The following is a 24,125-nucleotide window of genomic DNA, read 5'->3' as shown; positions in this document are numbered from 1 at the left end:
ACCCCCCCTTCTCAGTGACGAGCTTACGGTGTCTGTTTTGCAGGTCATCTGAAAAACAACCTTCTCTGCTGGACCTCATCCCCGTGGGAAACATTACTTAACCCACAGATTATCTGTAATCTGCCCTGGGTCACATAGTGTTTCTTCAACATTATAACGCTTATTATTGAAACATATGTTTTCATTAATTAATCCCTGCAGGCTTTAAACGTAAAACCAAGATAAGCGTTTAATATCTTTAAAACCTTTTATGTAATTAAAGATCCGCGATTAAGAAGCTACGTAACAACTTTTACTATAATAAATAGTCATCAAGCTCTCTTTCAAATACCATCTATATAAAGGAAACAAGCTCATGGCTAACCATCAACAAACCTAACATGAGTCATTCAACATATTTTCTATTCCTTTCGGTTTTAACATTATCTCATGTTTACTTTGTAACATCTTCATTCGACCCGTATTGGATGCAAGTGATTGATGGTAACATCGGGCGTCTCGTTGCTCATGTTTACTCTACGGAAGATGATCTTGGAAACAAAACAATGACCGCAAAAGACGCATTCCATTGGAACTTTCGCATGAATCTTCGTGAAACAACTAAGTTTGTTGGGGAATTTTTCTGGCTAGATGATGACAATACGATTTTACGAAAGGCTTATTTTAATGTTTTCGATCATGATGTTGCGAGAGAATGCGGCCAAAGCATTATAAAGCAGCATAAATGCTTATGGCTGGTAACTACGAATGGTTTCTTTTTTTCTAAAGGTAACCCAGTCTCATGGGTGCCAAAGCATAATTGGTCGTAGTTTAAATAATATGAATAGTTGACACGTATCTTTAGATAATACTTGATTGTTCACAAAAATCACTAAAATGATAAATTATGGATTTGAGTTCTTTTATTATGTTTTGATTCAAAAAATAATTCTTGATCGATAGACAATAATCTCAAATGTTTACGAGCAGTACGATATAGCACCACATATGTCGGCTCACATGAACAAAACTCATTTCTTCCAACATAGCGAAAAATATTTTTTTATTCCTTAAAGGTATGATAAATTCGTTTCCATATAAAGATATGGTGTATTGAGTTACTAACTATCAAAGTGCACCCCCTTAGTGTGATAAAGCCACATATAGGAAACTAACGAAACATTTAAAACAAGTCAAATACGTCAAAGGTACGCCTAATATGCACGTGGTATGGATTCCAAACTCACATCCCATATGCATGGGGATGCCAAAGCGTATTGAGGCCTATATAACGGCTAAACTCATGCGTATGGGTAAAATTTCTAGGCATTTGGTTCACTGTCATACTGTTATGCTGTCGAAATCTCACCAGGATGGTAGGCCGCCTAGAGGTGCACGTCCAGGCGGATCAAGCTTAACCGTATGCATGTACGCATGTACCTTCATCTGTGATCATTCTGTTATTAATACAACGTTTAATATTTCGGCTCGATTATCATCTCGTATGGTCTCAATATCTCGATGTTCACAATTGCGACTAGCACCTGGCTATTTATGGTTTTATCAATAATAAACATTCACATTTAAACGTTGGTTGGTAACTTTTTTTTTCCTTTTAATCATAAATGAATAATAAATTTTTTTCGAACTGTGATTTTTATAAAACACACCAAACAAAAGCACCACACTCATCCCCTCTCCCAACTCTAAGAGAGGCCACAAAATCAAAAAATTACATTAAGTTAAAAGAACATAGTTCGACCGCATAATATATTTAAACCTAGACCTTTATTTGTACCACAAAAACCTTACGATTTAGTTCTATCAATAATATCTTCAATCTTCACCTACGTGGCTTCAAAAAATCTTCTCGTTTGACGTTTTCCAAATACACCACCAGCCGATAAAAATAGTTTTAATGTTTTTTTTTCTGTTTTATATAAGTAGATATTTTCATGGGTATTAGACTTTGTTAACTGAATTTTGTTGTTTTAAAGGTTTACAAATATGTATATATGGATTAACCTTTTATAAAGCATTTAACATGATTAAAGCTATTTGTAATTTTGTTAAATTAGTTATTTTAGTAAAAGTAACGGGACTTCCCGTGACAAGATAGTTGGTCTTTCAAGATAAAATAGGAAATTGAATTACATGTAATTTTATAAGGAAAAAAAATACTTTCAGTTATATTTACAAACAAGAATTGTTAGTATTGTGATAGCTTACCAAAACTCCAACTTAAGCATTATAACGCTTATTATTGAAACGTATGTTTTCATTAATTAATCCCTGCAGGCTTTAAATGTAAAACCAAGATAAGCGTTTAATATCTTTAAAACCATTTTATGTAATTAAAGATCCGCGATTAAGAAGCTACGTAACAACTTTTACTATAATAAATAGTCATCAGGCTCTCTTTCAAATACCATCTATATAAAGGAAACAAGCTCATAGGCTAACCATCAACAAACCTAACAGGAGCCATTCAACATATTTTCTATTCCTTTCGGTTTTAACATTATCTCATGTTTACTTTGTAACATCTTCATTCGACCCGTATTGGATGCAAGTGATTGATGGTAACATCGGGCGTCTCGTTGCTCATGTTTACTCTACGGAAGATGATCTTGGAAACAAAACAATGACCGCAAAAGACGCATTCCATTGGAACTTTCGCATGAATCTTCGTGAAACAACTAAGTTTGTTGGGGAATTTTTCTGGCTAGATGATGACAATACGATTTTACGAAAGGCTTATTTTAATGTTTTCGATCATGATGTTGCGAGAGAATGCGGCCAAAGCATTATAAAGCAGCATAAATGCTTATGGCTGGTAACTACGAATGGTTTCTTTTTTTCTAAAGGTAACCCAGTCTCATGGGTGCCAAAGCATAATTGGTTGTAGTTTAAATAATATGAATAGTTGACACATATCTTTAGATAATACTTGATTGTTCACAAAAATCATTAAAATGATAAATTATGGATTTGAGTTTTTTTTTTGTTTTGATTCTAAAAATATTTCTTGATCGATAAACCATAATCTCACTTATTTACGATCAGCATGATATAGCACCACATATGAACAAACTCATTTCTTCCAACATAGCAAAAATTATTTTTTTTTTATTCTTAAAGGTATGATAAATTCGTTTCCATATAAAGATATGGTATATTGAGTTATTAACCATCAAGGTGCACCCCCTTAGTGTGATAAAGCCGCATATATAGGAAACTAACAAAACCTTTAAAACAAGTCAAATACGTCAAAGGTTTCATCTAAATTAAAATTTGAAAATTATATTTGTGCAAGATTGGATCCCAAATGCACCTCGGTGTTATTTAGACGATCTAAACTCTAAAGCATGGATTAAAACTTTAAAATTGCAAAATTCGCAAAGATGTAGATTCTGGATGACCCAAAGAGTGTGTTAGTGCAATATTTTATGTCCATGAGTCCAGGACTATTTGAATAGACTAAGGTTAATTAATCTAGGGTTGTGTACATGTCTTGCATAGGCTCATATCCATGGATTGTATGCGTATGATGCCTCATGCAATTAGACTTGAGCTTATTTGCCTGGATGTAGGCGTATGGTGGCTCATAGGCATAGAATAGAGTCCATACGCTTGAGTTGTATGCGTATGGGACTCCATACGCATAGACTTGTGTTCATACGCCTAACGTGCAAGTGTATGGACTGGGGTCTGGTTAGTGTTTCTTCATGGGTGCCAAAACATACAGCTCTCCAACCCCCAGGTTACCAGTAATCTGCCCGGGGTCTGGTTAGTGTTTCTTCATTGGCGCCATCCGTGCATAAAGCTAGAACTTCATTTTTCTCCAGTTTTTTCAAACTTCTAGAAAGATGGTTAAAGAAACTCCGGTAACCACAACCCCAGCTACTGGAGGGAATACCGGCAACACAGTTTTTACAAACACTACCCCGGTTACCCAAGCCGGGGCAAGTGAAGTAAATTTTACGAACACTACCCCAGTTACCCAAGCTGGGGCAAGTGCAGTAAATAATCGCCCACTGGGATTCACCGATACCCAGTTTGAAAAACGAACAAGACTCCCCCGCCAAACTCTCGATGAAGTTAAGGCATGGGCGGAGGCACGACAAAAGGAATTCCAAGCTGAGTTGGACGAACGCTTGCGTTCCGTCCAACAGGCCGACGAATTCGAAGAATACTTGGACAATGACTCGGAGGAATCCGACTCCGACGCGAACCCTCGCCATAGGGCAAAAGGGAAGCGTAAGGAAACGGACTCCCAACCGAGAAGGCATTTTGGACAAGCCTTCAAACCAAAAAGCACAGGTGGAAGTTCACGAGACTTCTCCAAAACGTTCAGACCGAACGTTGCAAATGCGGGAACGTCCAAATTTGCAAGGGACATTGCGGAAGCAATTGCCCCAAAAAGTGCCAAACAAATGCCCAACATAGGCACTTATGATGGTATGTCCGACCCAGACGACCATTTGAACAGGTTCATAGCAGGGGCAACCGTCAGCAACTGGACGGAACCCACGTGGTGTTACATGTTTCAAATGACGCTGGTGGGGGCTGCTAGGGTTTGGTTTGATCGTTTACCGGTTAACCACATTTACGACTGGGCAGACTTCCAGCAGAAGTTTAGCCAACACTTCAGCCAGCAGCGAAAGTATACCGAGGAGCAATGGACAATCCTCAAATGCATACGGGAAGAAGATGAATCTCTGCCAAACTTCATCACTCGCTTCAACTCAAAGAAGTTAAGTTTGGGCAATATCAGCGAGGATCTTGTTCGCGCAGCCTTCATCCAGGGCGCGCAGGACCCAGAGCTTATCCGCACCCTAACGGGTAAAGATGGAATGCCATCCACATGGGATGGCATCATGACAGCAGCCAAACGCTATGCGGAAACGGAGAAGCAACTGGGTAGAGACCTTCCGCAGAGCACAAACCTTTACACCCAGAGGACGAGAGAGGACAACGTCCTCACCGCCCGATTGAACAAAAAACGGAAGCAAGGCATTTGGCAGTCAAGGGTAAACTTTGACACCTCATCCGGCTTACAGCACCGATTGGGTGAAAGGGATAATGTAAAGCTGCACCGGAACTCCAGATGGACGCCACTTACCAAAAGCGTCACTGACATATTTGCTACTGAAGAGCTCCCATGGCCAAAGCCTCCAGTAATCCGACATCGTCACGATGCTGATCGGAGCAAGTACTGTGACTATCACAGAACAAAAGGCCACAACACTGAAGAATGCATAGACGTAAAAGACATGGTCGAAACATTTGTCAGAGATGGGACGCTCGCACACCTCGTGGCGAAATAAAAGCTAAGCAGGCAGGCAGGTGCGTGTGGAACCATGGCTGGGGTAAACATGAATAAAAAATCAGCTTCAATATGGAGACTACATGCTGCGTAAAGAACGAGATCCCGAAACAGGTGCGTGTCGGCTCGATGGCACTCCTGTCCCAACATGGAAGGGAGTTCAATTACACAGTTTGCATATAATCAATTCCAATTTGTACAGAAAAGGCCAAGAGCCACTTCTAATGGAAATGATTCTCTTTCAAACGTCGAAGCTGATGATTTACATTTATACTTTTGTACACACTAATATGCCGGTTTTCACCGCATAATTACAAAAAACGTCATTGCATGGGAAGGCGGTCCTACCCGCACGAACCCAAAAAGCATGATAAACCTTCACGCAGGTCAGTTGAAGGGGAAAAAAGTTACCATATGAAAGTGCTGGTCTATCCGCATGAATCATTCGAGGGAACTGCACCAACCTATCAACAACCGCGCGTGGGACGGTTCAAAATTCTTAAGAGGAAAAGGTAAACCTATACGCAGGTCAGATAAGGGTAAAGTTTTGCCATCCTACCAAGTGCAAGTGACGGTTCTACCCGCACAATCACGAAAGAGGAAGCAAAACTTCACACCTATTATCAACCACGTTCAAAGGTTAACTTATCCTCAAAAGGTAAGAAAAACCTACACGCAGGTCAGATAAGGGTAAAGTTTTGCCATCCTACTAAGTGCAAGTGACGGGTCTACCCGTACAATCACGAAAGAGGAAGCAAAACTTCACACCTATTATCAACCACGTTCAAAGGTTAACTTATCCTCAAAAGGTAAGAAAAACCTACACGCAGGTCAGATAAGGGTAAAGTTTTGCCATCCTACTAAGTGCAAGTGACGGGTCTACCCGCACAATCACGAAAGAGGAAGCAAAACTTCACACCTATTATCAGCCACGTTCAAAGGTTAACTTATCCTCAACAGGCAAACCTTCACGCAGGTCAGTTGAAGGAGAAGAGTTCAATTATTCCATTAAATGAAAGTGCCGGTCTATCCGCATGAATCATGAAAGGAAAATGAACACTAACCTATCAACAACCGCGCGTCGAACGGTTAAAACTATCCAACACTGGTGACGGCATTCACATTACGTGAAGTCGTTGCGTGGGAAGGCGGTCTTACCCGCACGAACCCAATAACGTGGCAAACCTTCACGCAGGTCAGTTGAAGTAGAAGAGTTCAATTATTCCATTAAATGAAAGTGCCGGTCTATCCGCACGAATCATGAAAGGAAGATGAACACTAACCTATCGACAACCGCGCGTCGAACGGTTCAAAACAAAATTCTTAAAAAGGTAAGAAAAACCTACACGCAGGTCAGGTATGGGTAAAGTTTTGCCATCCTACTAAGTGCAAATGACGGTTCTACCCGCGCAATCACGAAAGAGGAAGCAAAACTTCACACCTATTATCAACCACGTTCAAAGGTTAACTTATCCTCAAAAAGTAAGAAAAACCTACACGCAGGTTAGATAAAAGTTAAAGTTTAGCCATCCTACCAAGTGCAAGTGACGGTTCTACCCGCACAATCACGAAGGAGGAAGCGAAACTTTAACCCACTATCAACCACGTTCAAAGGTTCTTATTCTAAACACTTGGAAAATTGCTATTTTAAACTAAGTATGCAAGTCATAAGTTTATAAAGCAAAGAATCCAATGAAAGGAATAACAATCGTATATTTCAATGATATATTACAACAGTGGCCGGGTAACTACCCGCCTAAAAGAAATCTATACAAAGCTAAGTCTATCCTAGCAGTGGGAAGGGATCTTCAGGATCAGGCTTCAGGGCCACCTCCGCTTGGACCAGCACCGTCAGAGAGCGGCTGCCCAAGGAAAGCCTTAAGGATGTTTAGCCCATCATCAGCAGCAGCAGCTTCATTCACCTTCTCCACCACTGGATGCGGGAAGGCAGCGTACTGGTTCACAGCTTGGTCATAAGCAGCTTCAGTATTAACATTGAATAAAGGGAAGTTGGAGGGCGGAAAGCCTCTCTCAGCAAACCCTAGACCAAGCAGGAAGCCAGTCTTCTCCCCATCCTCATGAGAAGCGTTGAGGGCTGCGCTCATCGCATCGTCATAAGAGGTCTCAGAAAGGACCCGATGCACAACCTACAAAAGAATACAAGTTAGAACATTTTCTAATTACGAGCGGAAAGCGTAAAGAAAAAGATAAAGATACCTGAGGCAACGCTTCTCGAAGCAGCCATTGGAGGGTAGCTTGACTTTCTTTGTAAGCACGTTCGGCTCCGCTTTTATCAAGGTTGGCAAGTTGAACTTCCTTGGCGGCAGCCTCTTCGACGCTTTTGAGTTTCCTTTCAGTGCGGTCAAGCACCCCCCTCTGGTCAAGGATCTCCTGCAGCTTCTTGGCATCTTCCATTGCCAAGGCGTCATGAGCATGCTGAAGAGCCTTTAATTTGCATTTAAGCTGCTCATTCTCTTCGCGAAGCGGCTCAGCAACAGCTTCAGCCTTGGCAGCCCTCTCAGTTGAGTTTCGCGCAGTCTCCTTAGCCAGCCGAAGCTGTTCATTCACAGCTTGGGCAGCCTTGGAGCGGGCCTCGAGTCGCGCCTGGACTTCAACCTCGAGGGCCTTGAATGCTCTCTCCTTCTCGGCGGCGGCAGCGGCCAACTGCCGGTTCTCCTCCCGCAGAGCCCGCGTCTCAGATATTTCTTTGGCGCGAGCTGCTTTTAACTTGTCGTTTTCACGACAAAGCAGCTCGACGCGGGGCTGCATCCGGGCTTGGAGAACCCGAAGCTCATTGGTTAGCCTACCCTCCTGGTAGCTAGCCATGGCTTCCCCCAACGCACCATGAGGAGCAGCGTGGCGAGCCCAATCCACGCACTCCACAGGGGTGCGAAGGGTTGTTCCTCGGCGTATGTTCCATCTTGGAACATACACTTCATTGGAATCCGACACTGCAAAAGAAACAAAGGCAGTTAGGAAAAGATGACAAAAATATACACAGGAAAAAGAACCCTACGTACCTGTAGGGTCAATAACAGGCCGATAGCCGCCAAACCCATCACCTGAACCTAAAGGAAATCCATCCAACAGGTCAGGCAGATGGGAAGGTGGCATAGATCGGCGGGAAGCCCGGCGCGTACCTGATGGTCCGGCCGTCGGTGCCGGTGGCGCAGGTATAGTGGCAGCCGCTGTGGTAGCCATTGTTGGCGTCGCCTCCTCAGCAACAGTAACCGCCGGCTCCGTGAAAGATGCTGTAAAAATTGCACTCACGGCCGGCGGAGACACCTTCTCAGCTGGAACAGCCTCAGGAAGGCTGGAACCAACGGAAGCAGGCGCAGACGCCTGGGTCGACGCCTCGGGAAGGCTGACCGAGCCTTCCCTCATTGGCGGGGGAATACTTGCTCCAACTCCACCCTGGAATGCGTCAACATCCACACCTGCACAAGCAAAAGTGTTAGAAAAATTTATTTGAAACAACAAATCTAGACAAGAATTATGGGGGTACTTACGGGGTTTCTTGAGCTTGAACGTACGGACGAGCGGGGGCGAACCCGATGGAGCCGGCCTCTTGACACCGGTAACCGTCGTCGTCGCTGCCTCCCCGGAGGTAACAGCTACAGCCTCCGGAGCGGTGGTCTCCTCACCACCGGGCTTCCCCGCCACCTCTGCACTATCTGACTCCGAGTCAGATAGGACTACCGGGTCGGCCGTAGAGGCCACCTTCTCCTTGCCTTTCCCGACGGCAGCCTTTTTCTTCCGCACCAGTGGAGGACCTTCTGCGGATTCCTCAGAAGAAGAAATGTCAACTCCAGCAGCAGGCACAGCATTGAGAGGTTCAGGGTAGAAGATAGGCTTACCTGGCCGTCGGTGGCTCAGGATCTCTTGGCCTGGCGGGTAAACCTCCACGAACCGACCCGCGGTCTGCTCTAAGATGGGCAACTCGTTCTCGTCCAGAGCACGAGTACCCATCCGCGCGGGACCATCTTCCTCCCGCGGGTTCAGGAGCGACTGAAGATCGTTCCCCTCTGAAATCAACAAGAAAGTTAGAAAAAATCGAAGTCAGCAAAATGAAACAAGACGTACCATAAGGGACAGAGTTCGAACCATATTCAAGGACGATCGGAACCTTATCCGCATTCGCCGCCTTCCACACCCGGCTCATCCCCAGCATCACCATCGCCGACTCCGAAAAACGGAAAACCGGGGACTGGACCCGGGATATCTTCGAGAACCATTCCGCCTCCTCGTAGTTGAGGGCGGGAAGGTTCGGAAGCGCCTGGCCATTCTTGAACTTCATGGCGATGGGGATGGCGCGAGCGGATATGAAGAAGAACTCTCTTCTCCATGAGCGAAGACTCCGCTCGGTGGTACAAATCTTTAAACCCTTGATACGGGTTGTAAGAGTGTACCACCCCTGGATGCACCTCCAAGTGTAGAAGGTCATCAGACGGTCAACGAGGGGCTCAAGGCCCAGTATCCGGCACACCCACTCAAAGTGCCGGACCTTGGCAATGGCCATGGGGTGCACCTCTGTCAGGTGCACACCGTGCCTCTCCAGGACACGGTACACAAACTTTGTCAACGGAAACCTAAGGTTTCCGTAGACAAAGAATGCAGCATAAACCCCGATCTTGCCACTAGGGGCATCGTACACAGTATGGTGGGGTTCAGGAAACTCAGGCTCGAGAGACTCGAGCATGAACTTCCTGACGATATACTGGTACAGATCGACAGGAAGAGAGCACTGGCATTCGCCAGCAGTCTTCTGGTCATCAGCATCATGAGAAGACATGGTGGAAGAAAGATGAAAAGAGATTTCAGGGTAATGCTTTACTGAACAGAAAAATTCGCCGGAAATTACTTGAGAAGAAGAGATGAAAGTGAAAAGTGTGAATTGCAAATAACCCTCTCCCCCTTTATATAGTAATCGCAATTAATGCGATGAATTTAATACGGAAGAGAGAGAAATCAAAGGTGCAATGAAACTATGACGCGTGGCAAAAGCAAGCTGGCAACATCTGTCACAAGGACGTATGCCAGAGATTTCGCGGCTACGCGCCCGAAATCCCATGCCCACGCGCCTGAAAAAGCAACTGGAATGACCATGTTCTGTCACGTCACCATAACTCCCTGCACGTCCTGACACAGTCAGAAGAAACCGTCGCACGACGTTTCAGAGGTTTGGACTTATCTTTTCACCAACTCTTCGAATTTCAAAATTCAAAATTCGAAAATATTAAAAAGTAAGCGGAAAAATACCCCTTACCCCTTAGCAAGCAAGTAACCGTAAGACGGATGCGGGTACAGTGTAAAGGCAAAACCCTTCACATACCTAGCACCCGCAGGGAATTGAAGCCAAATAAACCTTGGCAAACAAATAACCGTAAGACGGCTGTGGGTAGTGTTAAGGCAAAACCCTTCACATACCTAACACCCGCAGGGAATTGAAGCCAAGAAAACCTTGGTGAACAAGTAACCGTAAGACGGATGCGGGTACAGTGTTAAGGCAAAACCCTTCACATACCTAGCACCCGCAGGGAATTGAAGCCAAGTACCTCGGCAACCAAGTAACTATAAGACGGGTGCGGGTACAGTGTAAAGGCAAAACCCTTCACATACCTAACACCCGCAGGGAATTGACGCCAGGAATACCTTGGAAGTAAAGTAACCGTAAGACGAGCACAGGTACAGTGTTAAGGCAAAACCCTTCACATACCTAGCGCTCCGCTGGGAATTGAAACCAAGAAGGATCTTCTGGGCAATGCTTGCGGAAACGGAAATAACATCCCCGCATAGCGGGAACGTCGAGAACTACGTTGTTTGAAGCTCCAAGATGGAATTGGTGATCTTAACATAATTGATCACTATGTTCAAAACTACCAAAACCTCATGGAAAATACATACAACTGGGACTCAATGCTCCTGACTTGCGAGGAGGTTACAGACCTACCCGCATCATACCCAAAGACCAAGCAGGAAACTCGGGCATTTCTGCAAGTGACAAGGACTTCCGCGGAAAGAATCCCCATGGAAAACCTTACAAAACCCTTTTCAAAACCCTTTGCTCAAGTCCAAAAGTTCACCTCATTTTATTAAACACTCATGAGAAGAACATTGGACTGGGGGGACTTGAAGAGGTAGGTCCCAGCAGAGCCCAGTTGGACCCGCAAGACTCACCTTAAACAGGGACGTCTGCGCAGAGACCAACTGGATCCGCAGGACCAACCATGCTCAGAGACGTAACGTCCTTACGCGCAGTACGCAAGCTGGTCCCGCAGGAAATGCCTCCCAATGGTGAAGGACTCCGCCTGTCCCCGCAGCCTCGGATACAAGCCATTAGGGAAGGCCACCCGCGCAGCATGGCTACACGCACAAGGCACTTAACTCTCCCCAGTGTCACCTGAAGGAATGAGCAAAGGCGGGAGGGGGAAAACTCCCGCCTAAATGAGCCAGTCCGTATGATGGAGGATCTTTTGTGTGATACCTGACGAGGTACAGACAAAAGATCTGACCAAGAATGCGACAGCTCACTGACAGCAGCATGGCAGACAGCACGCCACAGCACTGTGACCAATAGCCGCCGCCTACCCACCAACTCCTGCCATACCACGTGCCTAGCCTGTAGTTGGCAGAAGAGGAAGAGTGCACGACACGCCTGCTCTGTGTCAGCCGCTACCTATCCACCACTCACAGGCAAGGCACGTGCATAGGTTACAGTTGGTAGCGTGTTGGGCCGGCTAAACCCCTTGGAAACCTACCTTCGGCTATAAATACCCCAATGGTATGATCATCTTAGAACATCTTATCTTATCATATATACCTGATATCTGCTCTAGCAATCTCTTAATATACTTTTATATTTAAAGAGCAATCTAGTCTGATTCTCACGCCGGAGGGTGGTCACAAGGAGGAACCCCCCCCCCCCTTCTCAGTGACGAGCTCACGGTGTCTGTTTTGCAGGTTATCAGAAGAACCATCTTCCAAGGGTCTAACCCCTCGTGGGAAACATCTATCTAACCCCCAGGTTACCAGTAATCTGCCCGGGGTCCGGTTAGTGTTTCTTCAGCATAGAATAGAGTCCATACGCTTGAGTTGTATGCGTATGGGACTCCATACGCATAGACTTGTGTTCATACGCCTAACGTGCAAGTGTATGGAGCCCATACGCATAGCCCATATGCCTGGGGATGCCCAATTTCTTTCTTAGAGATGGTTACACACTTACACAGGAAATAAGGTAACGTATCTTTCTTGTGAGCAAAATCAAGTGTAATTCTAAGATAATTTGGCAAGCAAGCGTGATTACTTTGACCACAAACTGAGAGCGAGGAGTGTTACTTGTTTAATTGACAATATGATGAGTCATAATATAAATTATTAAAATCTAATTTGTTATATTTATTAATAAATATGTTAAAATGGGCCGGGTTGAGTAAATATCCAAAAGGTTTAATAAGATCAATCAAGTACTATAAAGGTCACAAACCAAACCATAAACTTATTTCCCTTTTCAACTTTTTACATGTATACATGCTATAAAGTATCTTGAACATCACTTTTGCACTAAACGAGTTTCATATGCCTTTAAGCAATAAGCATGATCAATTATGGATTTTTCCTTGATGTCAGGGGAACGGAACTGCATCTCGAACATCATTAAGCCCCGTGGTGAAAAGAACCATAACGTCAAACGTAACACTAAACCCGGAATGTTTCACTGTTCCTTGCTTTCGAAGATCTAAATACCATTCGTATTGATCTTTCTTCAACCCTAATTCCGTAATCCTGGAACATAAAAAACCCATAAAAATTAGATCATTAATGTAACAATATAGTTTTTAAAATCATATTTAGTACTTTTAAGTAGTTGTTAACAAACTAGTTTTATTATATTACCTTTTACTTAAATGGCTTAAACGTTCATCCTTTTGGCTGCCTCTTATGACAGCTCCAACCTGTATAATAAAAATTAATAATATTAAAAACAATCATTTACTTATTTGATTATGAACGGTCAACTTGGGTCAACTTTCGACCCGTTAAAACGAAAAAAAAAAAAAAAACTTGCCTTTGGTATAATCACATCGAATGATGCAACGGTTTTCCCATCATCATTTAATCTCACATTGAACGGTTTTAATTCTTTAGGGTGATCATAAATAATTACAGGCTTCTTGTAGAACTCGTCAACCAAATAACTGCATTAGAAAATTATGTGTGAAGGTTGATAATTAAAATTATAATAATAATAAAGAAAATTTGTTTCTTCGGGTCAAACCTTTCGTGTTCTTCTGTTAGAGCAACGCCCCATTCGATTTTGATTTCAAAGGTTTTGTCTGTAACCTGAAAGATAATAATCAATTATAAGTCATAATAATTGATTTGATTATAACAATACTATCTTTGTTTGCTGATGTGGCCATTTCAACCCATTTACTTATGAATGGTCCGATTTGGGTTATGTCACTTATGTCGGTCAAGCAGATAAAAAAACATGTCAAATGGGTCAAACGGGTCAAACATGTCAAAAGTAGCCAAAAGTGTAATTTTGATTCATAAAATCTCATGAATCTTTTTGTTCTAAGAGTTAAGTAAACTTATATTTTGACAAAAAAGAAAGTGCTTTAGGTCAACCCCGCACGACCCGTATAAAAAAGTTGACTTTTTTTACCCCAACATGTTAGACCCATTACCCAATCCGCCATTGTGCTACCTTTGAGTTGCTTGTTTAAGTGAAATCTTGAAACTTACCTTGCTCAAAACTTCTACGGCGGTTGTATACGTGATCTTTTCAAATACTGTTGACGCCAATGAATTTAAGCGATCGGGAATCGTACGGTCAACTCTTTTTGAAAGAAAATGAATACTTTCATAACAACTTTCGGAAACCCAACTCGATATAAACTTCAAGAAATCTTCAGCACAATTCATCGCATCCTGAAAACCGAAACAAAAAGGTGTTTAAATATATACTAAAAAAATCAAAAACTTTTAAGCAAGAACCATATATATCAACCTCAAGTTCTGAAAAAGCTATCTCGGTTTCAACCATCCATTTTTCCGCTAAATATTTTTTCGAATCTGATTTATCCGCTTGAAATCTTGGCCCAAACGCATACACGTTTCCGAGAGCCGACGCGCAGCTTTCAAGATGAAGACTTCCAGAAGTAGTAAGAAAAGCCTGATTAGAAAAGAAACCATCATCCGTCTTAACATTCTCCAATTTTGACTTCGACTTTGACTTCGACTTCAACTTTGACTTTGACCTCGCTTCGAGTTCAGCAGCCAATAAGCTTGTTTTATGAAGATCTTGAACAGCTGCATTTAGTGCTTCTTTATTGCTATCAGTTCTTTTAAGTTCTTCAACTTTCTTAGCTTTTTCAACAATCGAAAGCTTTACGGTATCAAGATCAATGTTTTCTGTGTCGTCTGTTGAAACGGGCTCGTCTTTTTTTGAATCTTTAGCAGAAAATTTTAAACTTGAAACTTGGAAGACATCGGGAAAGCCTTCGGTGTTGGTGGCGGTTATAATTGGGACCTCCACGTGAATAAACCCGTTGTTTTGGAAAAAGGTGTGACTGGCTTGATTCAGCCCGTTTCGTATCTTCATAACCGATGCCACCTAAAAAGCCCGTCACGTTAACTTACAAAACCTCATCCAAAAAGTAGAAAACTATTGATATAATATAACTTATTCAATTATATTTTGACAACTGATACTTTACATAAAAAGATTACTTTTTGAAACAAAATTCCTGTTTTGACCCATTACTCAACAGCCCGACCCACCTATCTTACTGGTGAACGTGAAGTAGAAAATATTGAAAGAGTATACTTTTTATATTCGTATATGAACACACGAATTGTTAAAAAAAGATAAACTTTTGCCATAATGGCCCATTTCAAGAAATAAAAATGACCCTTTTGACCCAAACCATTTCTAATCATCACCCAAAGGGCCAACGACCCGACTCACCCACTTATTAAACAAAAAACAGTAAAATACGGAAAAAGACAATGAAGTTGAAGTTCTTACGGTGGTTGTTCGAGGTCTAAAGTGCACACAATCTCTTAATCTAGCCAAAGGTAAACCTCTCTTTGATAAAGGATAAGTATCGTGATCAACTACCCCGATATGCAACAACTTTTCGGCTTTGAGCTCGATTGCATGTTTTCCTTGCAATGACGGTTTTTGCAAAACACCTTCTGCTAGTATACAAGTTCCGGTAGGCATGAGCTGGCTTGGAGGAGCTATGGAAGAGTCCACAATGACCTACATCAAATAATAAGTTGTTGTATGAAATTGTGAAGGCTTATGTTAGTTAACACGTTAGAGAGTAAAATGATCATTCTACCTAAATGTAAACTTGCACAAGGATAAAATGGTCATTTTACAATGTTGTGGGGGGGGGTTTCAAAATGGGTTTTCTACTTAATTTAAAAAACTGCGAATATTTACGTAAATTTATACGTTAAAGGATGAAATGGTTATTTTACAATGTTACTGAGACTTTTCATAGCGGGCTTTCTACAATTCAACCTAAATGTATAAAACTGCGTATATTTACGTAACTTTACACGTTAGAGGGTAAATCGGTCATTTTACGATACCTGGAGGCTGATCACAGAAGAACCATCATTTATTTGCAATATTGAAACCGAAGGAGTTGCTTGTTTCGGAAACACCGTTTCAAGTTTCTCCTTAGTGTGAACAACGTTCCCACCAAACACTTTAATAATGCTTCGAAGAAACGGTATTCTCGATTGAAAAACTTCAACACATTTCACATCTTACCACCATCAACCGCTTTCGCATCACCGCCAGCTGGCGGCTGAGCTCCAGGCAGAGGATCTTTCCTCATTTCCCTTGAAGACTTAACCCATCCACCAACCACAACCCTCTGATCAGTCAACCCCAATCCACCGTCCCCACGGTCCATAATCGTTTTCAAGAGCACCCGTTTCGAGTATTTTGAACGATCCAGTGGAATCGGTGTCGGAACCGGCGTCGAAACAGGTGTTGGATTTGGCTTAGGCATTTCATCGAACACTTGGTGTGCAGAAGACATTGCAGACAAATTAGGCTGAATTAAGAGATGGGTTTGGATGGGTATTTGGAATTGAGGTTAAGGTGATTGGATTGAATGATTTGATTTGGGTTTTATGGTGATTGGAAGCTGATGTGATGGTGAAGGATGATGCTTTACTTGAGAACGAATTTGGTTTTTTGTGGGTAAGCTAAAGCTTAATGATGAAGAAAGAAGATGTTTTGGTGTCTGGAATTTGCCAATCGCCATTTTTATTAAGTGAAAGAAATGAGAGAAAACAATGTGTAGAGACAAGGGTTTGGTATTCTTCAAAAGTTGGCTAGTTTTCGCGGGAAAATTGATTCATAAAAAAGCGAATCCGGATGTGGGTCCTTTTAAAATATTTTGTGGTTATTGGTTCTTCTAAAATTGAAAGGATTTATTGCAATTCACTTAAATTTAAATTCGAATTTCATGTCTTGTTAAATTGAACATTTCGGGTTGCAGGATTTAAATTCGAGTTTCAATAATTTGCTATGAATTATGTGAAACGAGCGTGTCCTGAGGCTTGAAAAAGATCATATGAGTTGGATTGATCATGTAAACTCAACTTTCTCTTTTAACTTTTGTTATTATTTTCTTTTTCCATTTTAAAAGTATAATGTTGTATATACGTATGTAGTATATTGACATATTCCTCATCAATTCACTTACTTTATATTATAATACATATTAAAGAAAGCATTTTGAATATCATGTAGATGTGATTGGACCAGTTAACCATAACAACGTTGCTCTATCCAATTGACGCCTCCCATATGTATCATTGCTGGGTGCTTCTAAAAATAAATTTGGACTATAACAAAATACAAATCAATCAAGATGATATAATTTTGAGGGATTTGCATATGGGCCGATATCTCAAAACAATATAATATCGACCATGTGATTTTCCAGCTCCACAACATATGGTCTTCAAGAATCAAGAGTTAAGGATTAGCATTTGATGATTTGATCATACTTTATTTGATTTGAGGCCTATCGGGCCTCTTTTATGATAAGAAAACGAAATCAGGTTGAGGCCCAGAATGGCCAATGGCCTTCAAAGGGCGCTTCGACATTCGGAATAATGAGAGAATTTTTTGGGTCACAAAATCTCATTTCGATTTAGGCCTTCAACATCGTTGAGTCGGCCCTGCCCTGGATCAACTCAAATTAGACGGCGCGTTGATTTGGATCTATTAAAATTAAATGGGTCAAAATGGACAAATGTTACATAACTAAGGATGGCAATGCATTGGGTTTGAGATGAGTGTTGGTAATCTTAGTCTCTGTGTGATTATAAAATTGCATCTAGTACCCGGCCCTATGTCTGACGGGTATCGGGCATACTCCATAGTTTGTTAAAGTGACATATCAAGCGAGCTAGTATTTGTTAAAAAACATCCAATGGGATTTCTGGGTACATTATTTTCTTACCATTCTAATTTGTATATAACTTTATGTTTTTACAATCATAATGCATGCATATCAACATCACAATAAAAATATTTGAAATATCTAAATTGTCGTTGTGTATATTTATCTTTGTACAGACCCTGATCAATACACAATCATTTGCAATCGTCAATACCACATCCACCCTTTTCTCACCATCAACACAATTGCATTAGTCGGCACCACTATTGTCGTCACCACCATCAACCCTACCATCATTGTTGTCGCCACCATCACCACCGCCGCCACTGCCACTCCCTCCACCTTGTCTTCATCAAGGTCGCCATCACCAACCCGCCGCCTCCACATTAGGCAACATCACAACCATCACTCGTCACTTGCTAATACAAAAACATATATCGGGTGGACTTATTTTAATAATTTTTTTTTCTCAAAATGACTCATTTCAATCCATGTATATCTATGTTAGAAATTAGAACTCATTTTGATTCAAACCAAATTGTTTATTAACCCGAACTCATTATGTTCAAAACTCATTTTAACCAAGGCCCGTTCTGGCTGTCATCCAACACCCTAGTTAGCCAGGCTTAGTTTATTTCAATGTTGTAACGCAAACTCAAATTAAATTTTTTTTCCCTGATGAAAATTTTCTAGTTTGTGTTCTTTGTTCACTACCAAACTCATAAAGTGATACAAGTTATGCAAACTCAACTTAAGTGCCTTCTTTAAGTGATACTAATAAAAGTTGGACGATGTACTCATTTTCATTCTCGTATTATAGAAATTGTTTTAAGAACTACCATGTGTCACAAGTTTTGCAACTACAAATTTCCTCCTAAAACCAATCTTTGTGTGTTAATGATCATCTCATTAATGATACAAGCTATGTTTATAAACCATTTAAAGTTTTAAACCGCCCGAACTGTTCAAACTAAAGCAAGTTACCAAGTTTGAATTTTTGTCAAAGCGGATCAAACCGGACTGTGAACAACTGAACACTTTACTTAGATTAGACTTTTTCTAAATATAGATAATTAAATTAAAAGTAAATCTTGTTGATAAAGCAGATGATTGTCCACTAATTTGATCACAAATAGTAGCCGGATTCCTTTGGGACCATTAAGGCCAGTTTTAAAGCAATATGCATCCCCCTCTAATCATGACTCGAGCAAGTAGCCACCCCACCCTTCACCCCTGCTTAATAATGTATTAGGGATTCTTTCCTATAATCATTCTTAATACACAATTAACACAAAATATCAAACACATTTTCAATGATCTAATCACCACAAAATGATATTAAATTGTATTTTAGTTATTACAACACTGTTCGTTTGCAATATCGTCTTCTCCATCTTGATTATACGCCTATTTTAATTATGTTTTATCTTTAACGAGTGAATTATAAAAAAAAGTTTATTAAAAGTTTAATATTAAATGCTAGACTCCCCAAGTCATTTTAATAAAAAAGAAATTATTATTGATATAACATATGTTTTAACTTGTAACCATGTTTGACACCTCTTAACATAAATTAATAAAAAAAAATCATATTGGCCAATTCGGTAAAAACATTACGCATGGTTGACCCGTTATTCTAAAGGTGACAGTCTTGACTCATTCTATAAATAATGGCATGCTGCGGGTAAAAAAAATGGTGTGTATGGGTTCATTTAAGTCAACTCAGATGAATTAATACGAGTCTAACGAAACTAGTCAAAAGATCAATTTGAGTCGTATCAAATTTGTCGAATTAAAACGGAAAATATTATTAACTTTGTTAAATGGTTTAGCACCATTGGTGACTGTTTTTTGTTTCCGCCGCCACCAACACTAGCACCACCACATAGAAGTCCCAAGCGCCATTGTCGCAACCACCTCCACTGTCGCCACTAACCACCATATAGTGGTTGAATCTAATTTGTTACCTTTTCACAAAGGGACTCATTTTAGGCTTTTAGCCCGATTCCCAATTTGACGACATCCCATTTTGATCCGCAACGAAAATTGATACTTTTTATAAACAACCTATTTCAACTCGAATTCATTTTGCTCCGAACCCACCCAACATGTCCACTTTGCGAGACTTAGGCTATTTTGGTCTCCATAAAATCCCCAAAAAGAATATTTAAATATCCTAAGCAATTGGGTTTAGATATTAATTTAGTGATAATGATCATTGATTTACATGGGACCACTAAGATCATTGATCATTAAACTTCGAACTCCTCAAGTTAAGCACTATTAATACCAACTAGTAGAAAGAACAACATGAAAAGAAGCATGTTTAAAAGAGAAGCTACAACATTCCCTATGTTTGCCAACACCAACACCGCCACCATGATTAAATGGTGCCGCCACCAACGCCACGAGCGTAGGAGGAGAAAGAGCAGCACGGTCTGGTTGGGAAACAGGCGTATAAAGCTCCGGTCTAGATCCCGATTAGTGATACATTGTCAGGTTGTGGCAAACCCGTTTTTTGTAGTAAAGAAGTTCATCATGAAGATGGTATCAAAAGGAAGGTTCATGGAAGCCTATTATTTGACGTTACCAATTCTCAAACCCCGACTATTTCCTATGTGTTAAGTGTTGGTATATTTTGTGATTTTAGCTTCATATCTAATGTTTGAAGGTTAAGACTACACTGTGTTCCACTGTTTTGTGTTCTTTTAGACTTTATTTGGTTATAAATGTTATGTTGAACTTTGAAATTTGATTGTAGTCTGATGCAGGCAGCAGTTATGAATTCAGATTACTGGCCGTCCGCGAGCTGTAAGAACATTTCGTGTGATCTTATACCAATAGCTTTGCTATTTGCTATATATGAATGGAATTTTACTGGTTACATTTGTTTGATTAGTAACCCCTTGTCGTGTTTGGTTTTTACATGCATGATCCCTTAACCATTGGTTTGTTACTCGAACAGAAAGTGTTTCAGGTAAAACTGATCCATTTTCGTCTATGAACCAAAAATTCCCTTTTTGGCCCACCAAAGTTACCATCTCAAAAATAACTGGTTGGCCTAGCTGTAACTGGTTAGTAACCGAAACCAGCGCGACCTAATAACCAGTTTGTAACCGATAAAACAGCAGAATAAGAATCAGTTTAGGTTATGCAAGTGAGAAACAGTAAGTAAAAGGGAACTGAAACCGGATTCTTTATCGGTTAATAATCGGTTTTTTTATTACCTGCTTTTTTAAATAACTGGTTTTAGCTACGTTGATCAATAACCGGTATGACAAACCGGTTAACTGGTATTTGCACCTCTACCTACAGTCATTAGAAAAACTGTAAGTAGCAACACACTTAGATACCAGCTCTGTCAGTTTCGACAAAAACTTTGCTGCTGAATTGCCAAGTAAGATTTTGGAAAAACAACAAACCAAACAGGCCAAGTTGGTTGGGTTGTGTTTGGCAATATGAACAGTTAAAACATTTTTATTTTCTTTCAAAACTGTCAACTTGTATTAAATACAAAAATATTATGCATATTCATAGCTACCATATTCCAAAAATCGCAAGAAAAAAAAATAAACATTTGGGTTTTTAACAGTTGGTTCCGTGTTCCCAGCATTGAACCAAACCATTAAACCTGCTTTCTCAAATCGTTAACTGAACTGAATAAATCTCAAACCGGCCAAACTTACCGATTCACTTCGGTTTAGACAGTTCATTCAATTTCATTAAAAACATCTTAACCATAACTGTGGGTCTCATACCCACATGTCAAAAAGGTACAACCAGTCAAAGTTTAACCCCTACAACAAAGCCATCCCAGATACAACAAAAGATCAAGTATATTTACACATTCGTGAAAATTTAAAAAAAACTAACCTTTCCCAAAGTACGAGAATAGTGTTTTTTGTTTATCACCTGGACTCTTAAAGTTTCCCTTTTTAGCCGGGCTTTTAAACTGCTTGCCAGCTTCTTCATTAGCAGGCGATTTTACATCAGAACAAATGTCATCATACTCGCGTTTGAGATTCCATGTGCCGGGACCCGCAGAAGTTGCATGCTCCTCTTTCGAGCCTTTTGGCATGTCTGTTTCGGGTTCCTCTTTCGGGCCTTTTGGCTTGTCTGTTTCGGTTACCTCTTGATGCGCTGACTGGTCTTCCTTTTTAGTGACCTTTTTTGCAAAGAACATTGAGATCGGTTTTGTTTCCTCGATCTTTACCTGAATGTTTAGTTATAAATTTAAATATATAAAATTAGTGGCAAGTTTCAAATATATAAAAATCAACAGGCACCAACCCATATTTCATACCTCCTTGATACACTCGGGTCCATCGAATGAAGGTTTTCCCATTGCAGGGGTTACAGGGTACCAAACCTGCAAAATTACATAATAATGGTAATAAAAAAACTACTAATTTTCTTCAATAATATAACCATCTTTTATAAAAATATGTGGGCTTACCAAGTCTGGCTCTTTGTACGGTTTAAGTAACGAATCAAACTTGGAAGATGAAGAACCGTCTAGCCACTCATCAATTGACTCCTTGTTCCCTAATATGACAGGCATCCTGTCTACAATAAACAAAAGTCTAAAATATTTATTTCTTAATGTAAATAATTAGTGTGACAAGTTATATTAGCTCACTAGTTGTCAATATGAAATAAAAGAGCATAAAAAAAAGATGCTCAATAAAATAAGACATAACTAACCATGCAGCCAACCTAAGGCTGATGAAGAACGTGTTGTCAAAATAGTGAAGGTGTACTGAATCTCCCCTGTAGCACCAAAACAAAAATCATTCAAGAGAACTAAAGAAAGCATAATTTTATAAAGGGTAAAAAGTTGTGCTACCTTCAGAGTTTTTCCAGGAATCATAAAGGGCAGCAAAGACAAGGGGGCGGTCATCCTTCATATGAATATAGTATGGCTGCTTTTTGGAGCCATCTTTCTTCCACTCATAAAATCTGGAAATGGTAAACGATAAATGTTAAACCGGTTTTATTAATAACAAAAAAAAAATCATCTTCCTATATAAAGTCACTAATTACAATAAGCCTTTACTAACAATAATTCCTTACATACAGACATCAAACTTCGTTCTAAATCTTCAGCATACAAATGAAAATTGTAAGCTGACAATACTAAAGCTTTAAGAGACATTACTCTGATCCAGAAAACCAAGTTCTAAAAGCTCTTATTTTCAAACAAAAGAATGTTTTAAAGATTTACAATAGAGAATGAGAAAGACTGAATACAATTTTATTTCTACAAAAACATTTACAGCAATACAGCGTGTACAAAACTTGTACTTACCCTTCAACAGCAACCAAACACCTGTTTCCAGGAAGAAGGCGTCGAAAGGAAGCCTTTTCACCAATTGACTCTGATCGAGCATTGAACTAAAACACAAAAATCAATCTGTCTGAATAACTTTATAATATCGCAAACCTTAAATAATTAGCTGTTTATAATGTCATCAACCAAGAACATGTATTGAGGCATTACCATTCTATAGTAGTCAGGCTTTTCGGACTTTTTGGTGAAACTTGGAATAAGCCCCCATTTCATGCACTGCACAACAGCTCCTTGACCACCAGCTTCTGTATCTCTTCGAACAACAGGGACGTTTGATCCTGGTGAAACGTTATATGCTGGACGAAACCTAAAATTTTCATCCAAAATAATAGAATTAACAATGAACCAGAACCATTACATAACAACTAATTAATTTGGCAATCCACCACCAGTGAAAATACATCAAATCACTAGCAAAACATCAGTGTTGTAAAAATCACAATTAGGCCCCTAAAATCAGTAGCAGTGAAAAGCGGTCAATAAGTGAAACGTTAAGACTGGTCATAAGTGAAAAGCATAAACTGATATCAGCAAGAAGTGAAACATACTTAGTACTCAACAGACTGTAAAGACATATATAAGAGATTTGTAAGTTACCGGTGAGTATCGAGGAAACGAACGGGGCGGTTACCGACGTTACAAGAGCGAGGGATGTCATCTGGACGGATAGAACACCGACAACGCCCGCACATCGCCAATGCTCAAAGTCAATGGCGGGAAAGAGATGTTGTAATCACTTCACTTCACTTCACTTCACTTCACTTCACTTCACACTCCTGGTTTTTATTTTTAATTAACTGCGCGGAACACTATACACGAGATTCGACCGAATTGTATTTTTTTCTTTTTTTTTTTTACGGGCCAACTAAAACATATTTTATTAAAACAACACGTCTATTAAAGACAAGTCGGACTAGTAAGAAACTAGCCCAACACCACAACGAAGCAAACATCAAAAGAGCTATCCTAATACACTTGACAAAGATCCTACTGATCTATTTTTAACCCAAGGGTAACTACG

The 24,125-nt window shown here is 40.4% G+C and overlaps 1 protein-coding gene and 1 pseudogene across 2 annotated transcripts; both read right to left on the bottom strand.

Annotated features, from left to right (window-relative positions):
- Positions 1 to 12,909: 12,909 nt before the first annotated feature.
- LOC143582151 (asparagine--tRNA ligase, cytoplasmic 2-like) lies at positions 12,910 to 16,441 on the bottom strand (annotated as a pseudogene). Its single transcript, XR_013143938.1, has 8 exons — positions 15,920 to 16,441; positions 15,345 to 15,581; positions 14,325 to 14,930; positions 14,060 to 14,245; positions 13,587 to 13,651; positions 13,377 to 13,506; positions 13,205 to 13,263; positions 12,910 to 13,093 (listed from the first exon to the last, which is right to left on the bottom strand). The product of XR_013143938.1 is annotated as an asparagine--tRNA ligase, cytoplasmic 2-like (transcript).
- A 4,923-nt stretch (positions 16,442 to 21,364) lies between these two features.
- LOC143582150 (uncharacterized) lies at positions 21,365 to 23,796 on the bottom strand. The gene is made up of 8 exons (XM_077064780.1): positions 23,702 to 23,796; positions 23,255 to 23,411; positions 23,063 to 23,148; positions 22,601 to 22,713; positions 22,459 to 22,524; positions 22,211 to 22,320; positions 22,058 to 22,123; positions 21,365 to 21,967 (listed from the first exon to the last, which is right to left on the bottom strand). Exons 1-8 carry the CDS (start codon positions 23,794 to 23,796, stop codon positions 21,623 to 21,625), a joined length of 1,038 nt encoding a protein of 345 aa, XP_076920895.1. The 3' UTR covers positions 21,365 to 21,622.
- Between the last annotated feature and the right edge of the window lie 329 nt (positions 23,797 to 24,125).

The sequence above is a fragment of the Bidens hawaiensis genome, unplaced genomic scaffold (assembly GCF_021521415.1).
Source record: "Bidens hawaiensis isolate Kalapana, Puna unplaced genomic scaffold, B.hawaiensis_p1.1 tig00031471_1, whole genome shotgun sequence".
NCBI classification, from domain to species: Eukaryota; Viridiplantae; Streptophyta; class Magnoliopsida; order Asterales; family Asteraceae; genus Bidens; species Bidens hawaiensis.
This window is presented reverse-complemented; position numbering and strand designations above follow the sequence as displayed.